General features: G+C 45.1%; 1 protein-coding gene across 2 annotated transcripts in view; it reads left to right on the top strand.

Annotated features, from left to right (window-relative positions):
* RRN3 (RRN3 homolog, RNA polymerase I transcription factor) overlaps positions 1-11237 on the top strand; it is a 31787-nt gene extending 20550 nt beyond the window's left edge. Inside the window, exons 13-18 of one of the 2 annotated variants that reach the window (XM_058710911.1) lie at positions 1408-1538; positions 2528-2712; positions 4787-4895; positions 6575-6727; positions 7684-7771; positions 9307-11237. In XM_058710911.1, coding sequence (XP_058566894.1) covers positions 1408-1538; positions 2528-2712; positions 4787-4895; positions 6575-6727; positions 7684-7771; positions 9307-9465 — 825 coding nt within the window. In that variant the 3' untranslated portion in view covers positions 9466-11237. Of the gene's footprint in view, positions 1-1407; positions 1539-2527; positions 2713-4786; positions 4896-6574; positions 6728-7683; positions 7772-9303 lie in introns of both variants that reach the window. The other variant, XM_058710910.1, reaches the window with a different exon arrangement.
* Positions 11238-12552: the final 1315 nt, after the last annotated feature.

Here is a 12552-nt window from a genome sequence, read left to right as displayed (position 1 = left end):
TACAATCCTTTTGTAGCTTCCTAGAACAATCAGGAGAGTACTGGGCATGGGTAAGAAGGTTAAATTCACTTTGCCCCAAAGTATGTGTTAATAACTTTTGAAAAGAGCTATTTGGGGGGTGTCTGGGTGGCTCAGTCAGTTTAACGTCTGACCTTTGATTTTGGCTCAGGCCATGATCTCATGGCTCATGAATCCGAGCCCCAAGTCGTGCTCTGTGCCGTCAGGGTGGAGCTTCGGATTCTCTCTGTCTGCCTCACCCCCGCGCATGTGTGCGCACTCACGCGCTCTCTCTCTCTCCCTCCCTCCCTCCCTCCCTCTCCCTCCCTCTCCCCCTCTAAATAAATAAATAAGTAAATATTTAAAAATAGAAAAGAGCTTTTTGGGAGAAGTTGGTGATTGTGTCCTTTGTTAAAAAGAAGCTTAATTATGGGGCGCCTGGGTGGCTCAGTCGGTTAAGCATCCGACTTCAGCCAGGTCACGATCTCGCGGTCCGTGAGTTCGAGCCCCGCGTCGGGCTCTGGGCTGATGGCTGAGAGCCTGGAGCCTGCTTCCGGTTCTGTGTCTCCCTCTCTCTCTGCCCCTCCCCCGTTCATGCTCTGTCTCTCTCTGTCTCAAAAATAAATAAACGTTAAAAAAAAAATAAAAAAAAAAAAAGCTTAATTAGTCTTTTTTCTGTGATTAGCATAATCAGTCAAACACTGAACTTTGATCTGTGTTTCTGTTTCTGCTAAGATCATTATGTTCAGTCAGAGACTGGGAGAATACTTTACACTCTGGAATGTACTGCCACACGGCTCCCACATGAGTGGGGGTTATTGCTGGTTTCTGTTTCTGGCGAACCATCCGAGTCACTTGTGGAGCTTTTAGAACAGGTGGACTCCAGGGGCGCCTGGGTGGCGCAGTCGGTTAAGCGTCCGACTTCAGCCAGGTCACGATCTCACGGTCCGTGGGTTCGAGCCCCGCGTCGGGCTCTGGGCTAATGGCTCGGAGCCTGGAGCCTGTTTCCGATTCTGTGTCTCCCTCTCTCTCTGCCCCTCCCCCGTTCATGCTTTGTCTCTCTCTGTCCCAAAAATAAATAAAAAACGTTGAAAAAAAATTTAAAAAAAAAAAAAAAAAAAAAAGAACAGGTGGACTCCAGAGCCCTGTCTCTGAAACTGTGAAGTGTGGAGAGTTGAGTTTGATGTTCAGCACCTTTTGGGATCTTGTTTAATGCTGGGGAACATTGTTTTTAATAGTATTATCTCCAAGTATTGTACAAATATGAATGATGATAACTATATATTATTTAACTAGCAGTGTGAGATACTAGCACTTTCTTCTACTGGTGAGTTAAAAATCTTAGGATTCCAATAGCCAGAATTTCTTAAACATTAAAAAAGTTTAGAGCAATACCTTGTATTTTTATAGGGATTTGCAGAAGCATTTTTGGAGCATCTCTGGAAAAAATTGCAGGATCCAAATAATCCTGCCATCATCAGGCAAGCTGCTGGAAATTATATTGGAAGCTTTTTGGCAAGAGCTAAATTTATTCCTCTTATGTAAGTAACCTAATTTTCAAGTGTTTTTTCATGCCATGCTTTAAAAAGATTATAACATTGTCTTAAATCAGAGAAACCCCTGCCTCATGTTTTTTTTTTTTCTTGTCTGACTTTCAAGTGAGAAAATCTGTTCCTCCACACTACACAAGATGTTTACATTTCCAAAAGGCAATTTCAGAATAAAATGTCTCCTTTAGATACAAAACCTCATATGGAAAGCTTTTGTCATTTGTTTTGCGTGGTTACACTTGAACACGAAGATCGATCTGTCTTCATGAATATTGTACAGTGTTGTATACTGTTTTAATTCTTTTTATAGGTTTGTCATTTTTCATTTGCATTCTGAATCAATTGTATGTGTTAAAGCTGAAGAAAAAAGTCTTTTAAAGGTAATAGAAATATCTATTTAGGAGGCCAGCTCTAGGCCTGCTTCTTCCAGTGATCCATGAAGATGTCTTTGGGCGAGGATGCTGTTAAAAAAACGCATCTCCCAAAACTAAAAGCCATCTGTCCCTCTGTCCTAAATTGTAGGCCATAGAACTTTATCAGAACCTTGTAAGGAGAACCCTGTAGGGAATGGTGGAGTCAGCCAGACCATCTTTCCCTTGTAAGACGTTGGTAAACGTGGCTTATTCCTCGGCCATATTGTCCTGAGAGGGCAGGTGGCTGTCAGAGAAGTCCTTCGGAGTTGATGAGGAGAAATGGTTGTCCATCCCTTGGGACCTCAGGCATCCTTAGGGGCCTGCCTCTCATTCCTCGAAGGTCCGTGCACTCTGCCTTGTAATTGAAAAGCTGCCTTCCTGCTCGCCCGTCCTTTTCCTTCCCCTCTGTGCCCCTGGGGAACAGATCAAGAGGCCTATAGATGGACTTCTCTTAGTTTGTGGTGAGAGCCAGTTGTGTGCTGTTTTGTAAGTCACTCGTGTGTTTTTATGTCACTCTCGTGTTTTTATGAAACAAGTGAAGTTGACTCGAATTTTTCTTTTCTCTAGTACTGTAAAATCATGCCTAGATCTTTTGGTTAACTGGCTGCACATGTACCTTAATAACCAGGATTCGGGAACAAAGGCCTTTTGTGACGTTGCTCTCCATGGACCATTTTATTCAGCCTGCCAAGCTGTGTTCTACACTTTTGTTTTTAGACACAAGCAGCTTTTAAGTGGAAACCTCAAAGAAGGTCAGTGATGTGGGATTGATGGATGTGAACTGGCTTTTTCTTGACTGCTAGTCGCCCTTTAGGATAGAGGGTTTGATGAAAACAGTGGAGTCAGAATGCACTCAGACTTGTACCCATAATTTCAAGCAGCCCTTAGGGGCTCCTAAAGCCCTTTAAGCGCCCTCCTTAACAGTGGATGGGTTTGTGTGTGCACCCGTGTTTTTAGAGTGATTGTGACCCGCCAAGGGGCTCTTCTTCAGAGGTGATGCCTGGAGCAGCGCTTCCTGCCTGTCACTTTGATTGGCAGCGAAGGGCGGGCGTCCCGGGGGACCTAGGCACACGCAGGATATTGTTTGGCAGGGTTAGAAGTGAAAACCAGATGAGTAGGAATCTGAAGCTTGTGGTCGTAACGGTTATGCTGCTTTATCTAAGGACTTCAGCCTTAATCTTCCAGGTTTCACTCTTGCTAATTTCTCAGAGTTATGCAGAGTTTAAATCTGCCAGATGAAGCTTGTATATTAGGTTAGTGTAACAAGAACAACGCCAGTGAAGCGAGTTTAAATGTGTTTGTTTATTTGCGTGAAAAATTCAAATGGATGAATAGGCCGTTTTCTCTAAACCAGATTTTCTCAATCTCTGACATTTGGGGCTGGATAACCCTTTGCTGTAGGGGCTACGTCCTTTGCACTGTAGGAAGCTTAGCATCCCCTCCTTGCTGTGTTGTGACAGCTAAAACCCTCCAGAACCTGCCACGTGTCCTCTTGGGGGCATAGCTGCTTTGAGTTGAGAACCACAGCTCTAAACTGACATTTGTGTGTGTTGCATTGTATGGGTTTACTCAAATCCTGTCACTTTTGAAAAGATGTGGGGGTTAAAATTAGTTGTATAAACCAGGAGTAGGATAAGGGTTTTAAGTATTGTCTTTTTTTTTTTTTTATGTACAAATAAATGGTAAGAGTCTTGGTAAAGAGGATGTGTTTCTTGTAAGCCATGACATTATCCCATTTTTAGTCATTTTTATCAAAATACACATCACACATGGGGAGAGCCTGACTGGCTCAGCTGGAGGAACATGCAACTCTTGATCTCAGGGTCGTGAATTTGAGTCCTGTGCTGGGTGTAGATGTCATTTAAATAAAGAAACCTTAAAAACAAACCGTCCAAGAATCTCCTAAAAATATATACTTAAGTACAAGTGGGTTTGCTTGCCTTTTGAAATCAGTATGGTGTCTTTCTCTTACTGACATAGGAGAGAATCAATAGTTCCTAGTTCCCAGAGGGCGGTATCTCATGCTTACTCTACCTCCCTGGCTTCCTTGTAAAAAACCCAGCGCAGCACCTGAAGTACGAGCAGCTGTCCCCCCTTGGGTGGGACGCTCCACCGCCGCGCGGGTCCTGCTGTCCGTTGGCTGTTGTCAGACCGGCGTGTGTGTCTGTCTGGGGATGGCAGGAAGGAGGAGTTTCAGGTGGTTCGGTCCTGAACCTCTCAGGACGGAGCCTCCTTTGGTTACCTCCAGTTTGTAGCAATTTCATGATTAACTGAAATCAGATCACGAGTATTTTTTTCTCTGTAAACTCAACGTGTGCTGAGCTTATACGTATCTGAATCCCAAATTGTCATGTAAGTTAATAGCCCACTAGGGATGTATGATTACCTCCTGGGTTTTTGAAAGAATACCCTGTTTTCTTTAGAAGAGGTGACCTTCTCTTAGGCTCTTTGTTGTATGACCATATGGACCTGTATTTAAAGCATTTCTGCAAGTAGCTCTGTGAAAAATTTTTTTCAATTTTTTTTTTAATGTTTATTTATTTTTGAGAGAGCAAGACAGAGCACGAGTGGGGAAGGGACAGAGAGAGAAGGAGGCACAGAATCTGAAACAGCTCTGCTGAGCTGTCAGCAGAGAGCCCGATGCGAGGCTTGAACTCGGAAACGGCGAGATCATGACCTGAGCTGAAGTCGGTCGCTCAACCGACTGAGCCACCCAGATGCCCCTCGCGAGAAGTTTTTTTAAAGTGTGAAATAATCTGTGCTGCTCAAAGATACTTGGACTGTCATGTTTGTACTTTTTAAAAATGTTTTGTTTTTTAATCAAAGGTTTGACATACCTTCAGAGTCTAAATTTTGAACGTATAGTGATGAGTCAGCTAAATCCCCTGAAGATTTGTCTGCCTTCGGTAGTTAACTTTTTTGCTGCAATCACAAGGTAAGTTATTAATACTTTATTGGTGGGAATTATTTAAAAACAACTTTATATTAATACTTTAAAGTTCCATTAAGTTTCTGTGAAATTATTCAGTCAAATTAATGACCATCAAACACGTAAAAGCCAGTAATACGGTACTTACAGGGACCGCTGCAGTTAGGATTTTGTTCTTTGGTGGTAATGGAAATTGCTCCTGCTTTTGTTCAAAGACTGTAACTCAGCAGAAGCCTCGGCACTTTGAAACGAGTGAGGCAGCCAGTAAGCCGAGAGTTACAGACCAAAGATGTTTATTAGAGTAATGAAAATAGACTGGACACGAGAGGGATGTGCCACAGTAGGAGACGGGCTGGTGCAGGACTGTTCTGTCGGGCCTGGGGCTCCGGCTCGCGCACGCTCGGAAGCCCTTCACACGGAGCTCGCTGTGTCCTCACAGTCCCGGGACTGATGTGGTAAGGCCCTGTTTAAGAACAGGGAGGTGGAGGCCCGGAGAGCGGGAATGACCCGTGAGACACAGTGGCTAGACTGTGTCAGAGCCAACATTCGAGTGCGGGCAGCCTGGCCCTCCCCAAGTTAGTCTGTTTGGCGCGCACAGTGAGTTGGCGACGGGATACTCAGGGTAGGGTCATAGCTTAAAATCTTCAACGCACAAGAGTCTGTTCTATTAGACAAAGATTCCATCCCTTGTTCCCCTTTAGACCGCTTGCTGCTCTTACTCGGTAACCTTAATTTTCATTTGCTGGCCATCAAGTTCAAGGTACCGTGTCTCTCCTGAGATCTCAGAAATGGTAACAGAATGAAGGAAAGGAATAAACAACAAGCAAGAGCATTCGGCAGGTGAAGGGTCCCAGCACACTGCAGGAAGATGGGAAGCAGCAGACTTGAGTGAAGCGGGGCAGGTGGCCGAGAACATTCCTGGGCTGGGACTAGAGGGCTTGGGTTGGCAAGTGGATTGTCCAGCAGGCTGTCGGCGTGGGGTGGGGTGGCAGGCTTGCTCGGGGTGAGATGTGAGGTCGAGAGCTAAGAGCAAGAGGTGGAATTCTTGTGTCGTTCTGTGCCCGCTGCTTTCGCTTAGTGGTTTTGAGATACACATCGACCCGTACAACTGCGTTTGGATTTTAATTGCTGTGCAGTGTTCCATTAATTTTTTTTTTAGTTGATCCTTTGTTGGGGTTTAAGTTGTGAGTTTTTTCAGAATTGGGAACAGCAGCTTAGGGGCGACGTTATAGGTAAACCAGTACAGTTCTCGTGGCTTTAGTAGCCAGGTCTCTCCCTCAGCAGCCGCTATCCTGTCCGTAAATCCTGAGCCCCTTTATTCTCTTACAAACGGCAAAAAGAGACCACTTCTGTAATTTTGCAGACTCTAAGAGTCTCACTGCGAACACATTCATGTTTAGTGAGTCACGCCTATTAATAATCTCAGCCCGCTCTATCGTTCTCAAGGTGATAGTCACACTTTTCTTTTTCCTTATTATTAACAAGCTTCTAAATAGTAGACCCGGAAAGCTGTACCCTAAAAGCATTGCTTTCTGTTTTGTGTTGTCTTTTCTTGCACTTGATACGTTTGACAGTATCCGCGTGGTTAGAACAGGTGTCGCACACAACAGGCACGTCCGTGCAGTCATTCCACCATCCACCGTGTTAACGCCGCCCGTCTGTGTTTTGGTTTTGTGGTTCTGCAGTAAATACCAGCTGGTCTTCTGCTACACGATCATTGAGAGGAACAATCGCCAGATGCTCCCAGTTATTAGAAGTACAGCCGGAGGGGACTCCGTGCGAACCTGCACGAACCCACTGGACACCTTCTTCCCCTTCGATCCTTGTGTGCTTAAGAGGTGGGTGCTCTTAGTCCCCCTGTCGGTGGTGAATTTACGTGTGGTGTCTATTGGCTTTTCCCACGAGTGGGGTTTCCTGGTCATTGAGTGGCCATTCGTGTCTGTGTATCGGCAACTCACGGTCTCCAGGCACGTGTTTCACGGACCCCGAGTAGGGAATACCCGTTAGACGCTGCGGCCTGCTCTGAGCACACTGGGCGGGGCCGATCTTTAGCTCAGGAGGAACCCTGGATTGACACCAAAGGTCTTGTGATTTATTTTTTGTTTTTCTTTAAACCTATTGGTTTAAACATAAAAGGGGATGGGGATAGAAGAGCCTGGATGGGGAGGATGCTGCCCTTTCGTGGTTCATAATGTTCTGCCTAGCGACTTGTTCTTTCCTCTGGAGACCACATTCCACGCTGTTGGAAAGGTCATCGACAGCCATGTAGTTTATCTGGATGGGTAATTCAGAAAACCCACCAAGCCAGTCTTAATTTGCACTTGTATAAGGAAGGAGGACTTTCACTTACGGTACAGTTTCTAACTAGCAACACGATTCAGGGTCATCTGGTCCCTCAAGTCTTGGTTGACTGAAAACCAGGTGGGTCTTTTTTCCCAGACTAATTTTTGGTAGATTTACTGTAGGGATATACAAAAAATGAAGTTTCAGAGGAATATAACTTTGTTTTCATTTGGACATATTCTAACTCATTGTCAGGCTTTGCACAGATGAGGAATAATTTCACTTGACGATAAAAAGATGAGACAGTAGTTTAATACTCCATCTGAGTGGGGAAGTCTTACCAAGAAGGAGCCACATCATTTACAGTACTGACATGCAGGATTTTGACACAGCGATTATTTGAACCACAGTTTTTATTTGGGTAGTGGATCCTGTGAGAGAAGGGCTCTAGACATGTCTGACTGTCGCAGTAGCATTGAACTTGATTTTGAGATGTGATCTCTGTCGACAGGTCGAAGAAATTCATTGATCCTATTTATCAGATCTGGGAAAACATGAGTGCAGAGGAGCTTCAAGAGTTTACGAAACCTGTCAGAAAGGTACGCTTGTGACTTGGCACCCCGGCTGGGAGTGTCCTTGGTGGACACGGATGACAGTCACGTAGTAATTAGCAGTGTCACACTTAAAGACTGCATTTTGTTCCTTTTGCTTTTACAAAATTCCAAGCTCACGGTATGTTCTTATGAAAAGGGTTTTTGTTTTTTTGATGAATTGCTTAAACTAGATACTTTGCAGGGTACCTGGGTGGCTCAGCCAATTAAGTGTCCAGCTTTTGTTTGTTTGTTTGTTTGTTTGTTTGTTTGTTTGTTTTGAGAGAAAGACAGGGCACACACAAGTGGGGAAGAGGCACAGAGAGAGGAGAGAGAGAATCCCAAGCAGGTTCCACGCTGTCAGCAGAGCCTGACACGGGGCTTGAACTCACAAACTGTGAGATCGTGACCTGAGCCGAAGCCAAGAATCTGACGCTTAACCAACAGAGTCACCAGGTGCCCCAAGCGTCTGACTTCTTGAATTTGGCTCCGGTCATGATCTCAGGGTTGTGAGATCGAGCCCCACATTGGGTTCTGCACTACAGCACGAAGCCTGCTTGGAATTCTCTCTCTCCAACTCCCCACTCTGCTCTTCCCCTGCTCACGTGTTGTTTTCCTCTCTCTCAAAAATAAACAATTAAAAAAACAGAACCAAAAACTAGATACTTTGTAAGCTGACTTTGGGAAGTGAAGGTTAATTAAAAGTCAGCTCAACATATTACAATTTTTTTTTTATTATTTATTTTTATTTTTAAGTTTATCCTGAGAGAGGGAGAGAGACTACAAAGAGCGGAGGGAGACAGAGAGTGGGGGAGAGAATTCCAAGCAGGCTCCGTACTGCCGGCACAGAGCCCGATGTGGGCTTGAACCCACAAACCTTGAGATCATGACCTGAGCCGAAGCCAGGAGTTGGACGCTGAACCAACTGAGCCACCCAGGCGCCCCTCAACAAATTAGGATCTTTATCACATGGTCATTACCACCAAGTAACAATCTCAGATTTACTTATGTCTCTTTTTTCATAAGTAATCATTGGAAAGCTCTTTTTTCCTTTATATTTTGCTTTGGGGGTGGTCATTAATTCACTCATTTACACTGTTAGATACAAGGGGGGTGACACTGAGTGAGAAAGACAGGTCATTGCTGTCTGCCCTCATTGAGCTTAAAATCTGTTTAAAAAATTGTGGACTTTAAACAAGTAGTCCCATGTGATCAGCACTTGTGTGGGCAGTTGGGGATGAAGTGTGCCTCGGAGTAAACTTTCAAAATTAAGACGTTCTTGGGGCACCTGGGCGGCTCAATTGGCTAAGTGTCTGGCTCTTGATCTCCGCTCGGGTCATGATCTTGGGGTTGTGGGGTCACGCCCCGTGTTGGGCTCCATGCCGGGTAGGCGTGAAGCCTACCTAAAAAAAAAAACAAAAAAACAAAAACTATTTCCTCTATCTTCATCTTTCCAGAAGCGCACATTCCTGAAAGACATTCTCGAAAGCTTTGCACACCGCCACTGGTGGTCCAGCCGGTAAACTCTTGTCCTTGTACAGCAGGTGGTGGAGGATGAAGATGATGACTTTTTGAAAGGCGAAGTTGGCGTGGCCCCGAGCTCCTTTGACCCGCATTTCCGAAGTCCCTCAAGCAGCGTGGGCTCCCCTCCTGTGTTCTACCTGCCAGACCAGTCCCCTGTGACCACGAGCATTTGTGATTGAGACTGAGACCGGCGTCTCCCCACGGTGCCCTTCGGTACCAGGGCTCATCCCGTTTGAACCAGAGCGAGTATCTGCCTCAGGCATCTTACTTGCAAGGTAGACGTACTCTGGTGTCTGAACAGACGTGCTGTTTTGGTTTTTTGTTTTTTCCTTTTTCTTTTTTGCTCCTGTGCAAACAAAAGACGGAGTATCGTGTGCAATATTTTAGAAAGGAGTTGATGATCAGTGTTGAAGGCTTGACTTGTGTGTTGGGTATATATTTTATTTCTGTTATAGCTTTCTGGCATCGTTGTGAAATTTCTGATCTGGGCAGTGGCCTGTTTTAGCAGGATGGCACATGGGTTTGGTCTGAGCCATAATCACAGGACTTTGTTGATCCAGTTTATTTTCAGTGAAAAAAATCCTCTAGGAGACTATTCCACATCTTTAAAATGATTTTACTTTGGGTACAATGTTGACCCTCAGCTGGAACCGTATTTGTGTGTTGGGATTTCATTGGGATGCGGAGGGGGCGGGAGGAAAGTGGGAAGGCGGCCCGAGCCGGTCCCTGATGCTAGAAGCCGGAGCTGGCACTGAAGGTCTCCAGGGATTGTCAGAGGCCGAGGAAGTCCCCGAGGAAAGACATGCAGGATTTAGGGAAGCGGAAGCAGACAAGTCATACGCTCGTGAGTGGAAGAATGGAGTTAAAGGAACCACAGAGTTCCGGATAAATGAAATTCCCATACACTGAGAGTGGAGTTGGACTCTTATAAAACACAGCACATGATTTTACCGTGAGGCTCCCAGGAGGGTGGTTAGGACTGGGAGTGCTTGCTTGTAGTGGAATGTTACTTGGGTTTTTTTTTTTGTTTTGTTTTGTTTTTTTTTTTTTTTTTAACTAGAATCAGTTTGGTCATTTTGAGAGTTTCTTTGTGCTGATGGAGCAGGGGAGAGGAGCCTGGCTTCTTTGGTGGAATGGTTTTGCTAGTGACAACAGCCAAGGTTATAGCTGCAGCCTCCGTTTGCCAGCTGATGTCTCCTGGAGTTCAGCTCGGTGAAATCCTCCTTGGGGGAGACTCTTTTTGTACTTTTATAACTAAACACTGAGAGAGGAGTCTAATAAACACCCTCACTTCATAACACGTGTGTGTGAGCGCACGGCTGGGCTCATTCTGTGGCTCATGCGTATTTTAGCTTCATTCCTTGTGTGTATACTTTTGTGTTACTTGTGAAAATGGACATCTCTAAACATATTTATTTTTCTGCCACTTTTCCTATTATTTAAAAGCAAGCAATATTTTCTCGATCGCAAATATTTTGTAATGAAATACTTTCTCTTTCCTAGGGCTTTGTATGCTCTTGTATAATTATAATGATGGTGATGTAGAGTAAATACGCTTTTGGAAAACAGAAATTTTTATTGGTTTAAAAAGTTTTGGATATTGGTGATTTTCTTTTGGTGACTTGGTGGACAGTCATCGGAGAACCTTTAGGTTCTCTGGTTTTTTAACTGCTGGCTAAAGGGGGGGTGGGTGGGATTTTTGTGACCTGGATGAAACGGGTCCATGGAAATGTGTCCATAGAAATTAACGGTAAGTGGAGTGGGCCTTTGTGGGTTGAGAAGTTTTAGTGTAGAAGGGTATCTTTACAAGTAAGTCCGCTTAATGTCAGAAGAGTTTGAGGAAAAAAACATTGTGAACACAGAACAATGATATGGTTAATCTGGATGTTTTGTTCTTATACCAGTAATGGAGTAAAGGGAGGTACCCCAATAAAGAGGCTTCTCAAACAGATGTTTTGATTTCTTTGGTTTTTACTGACGAACATGAAAGCTCTGTCAGGAAACTGCAGCTAACACATCACACGGTTTTTAAAGAGGCGGAAATACTGCCAGAGCGGTACAGGGGACAGCTGGGGAGTAAAGGACACACTGGTAATGAGAAGGACTAGCTAAGGTGTCAGTGACTCCGTGAGCACGCCTAGCCACGAGGGCCGCCGAGGCTTGAACTGGTTCCGGGAAAACAAACGCTTCAAAAAATGCACGCACTTTGGAAGGAACATCGTGGGGAAAAAATTGGCAAGTTTCTTCGGGAATTATATAAAAAGAGTTTTCTAATCTTCTTACTATTGAAAAGCGGGCTTTTATTTGGGTAAGAGTTCCAGGGCCCATCCTGTTTGTCTGCAATGGGCGGGTCTTCCTTAATGAGAAGTGGCTAATTTATACAGGTGAGAAAGGACCAGGGACTTCTAAAGTGTCAATGGGGGTCAGACTTGGCTTCTCGAACTAGCTGTGTGACCTTGAGCAAGTTACCTAGGCTCTCAGAGCTCCACGTTGAGCTGTAAACTGGAAATGACCACCACCTCCTCGAGGGCTGGGAGGATTCAGTGAAAATGCAGGGAGAGGCAGCAGCTGTTTGGCTACCTTGGGAGAAAGTCAGGCAGGAAGCCCTTTCACAGGAGGGTCTTTTCAAGGCAAAGACAACTTTCACTTCATCCACATTGATTGCCTCCTTGGTACGAGCTAAAGAGGTCTCACCTGGAGAGGTAGGCACAGCGTTTGCCCCCTTCCAGGTGTGGCTTATTATGGTGGCTTTTAATTCTTGGTCCCAGAATCCCCTTGCGATGCCGTGGCAACAGTTCTTGTTCTGTGAGGTGGCTCTTCGCCTCACCACTAGTTTTGTAAAACTGTGTTTCGGTTAGGGTATGGTGGAGTCCGGTCTATTTAAGTGATATTTCCAAATCTCAGGATAGAGAGCCCCCAGGTCACGAGCCTGGCACCGGGGTACCTGTCCTTAGTAGGGACTGGACGGTACCTCATTGATGTTTACTCCCAGGGCTCTTGGCCCATCAGTGAGTGCCTGCTGTACGCCGAGCAGCAAGTGTTACTGATGATTTCTAAATGTGTGGGGCTAGACTGTTTTCGCGCTTTCAGACGGCTTACGTTTATTCACTGAACACAATCCTATGGAGCAGCAGCACAGCAGATTCCCCAGCTCGGATTAACGTGCTCAAGGTCACAATGAGGAGTAGTAGAGCCGTGATCTTGAATGGAAGCAGTCATACCCCAGAGCCCGTTCTTGGGCCGGGACGGGTTGGCTGATCTGTGAA

This window comes from Neofelis nebulosa, chromosome 18, assembly GCF_028018385.1.
Source record: "Neofelis nebulosa isolate mNeoNeb1 chromosome 18, mNeoNeb1.pri, whole genome shotgun sequence".
Lineage (NCBI taxonomy): Eukaryota > Metazoa > Chordata > Mammalia > Carnivora > Felidae > Neofelis > Neofelis nebulosa.
Note: the sequence above shows the minus strand (reverse complement) of the source record. Positions and strands in the feature narration are given on the sequence as shown.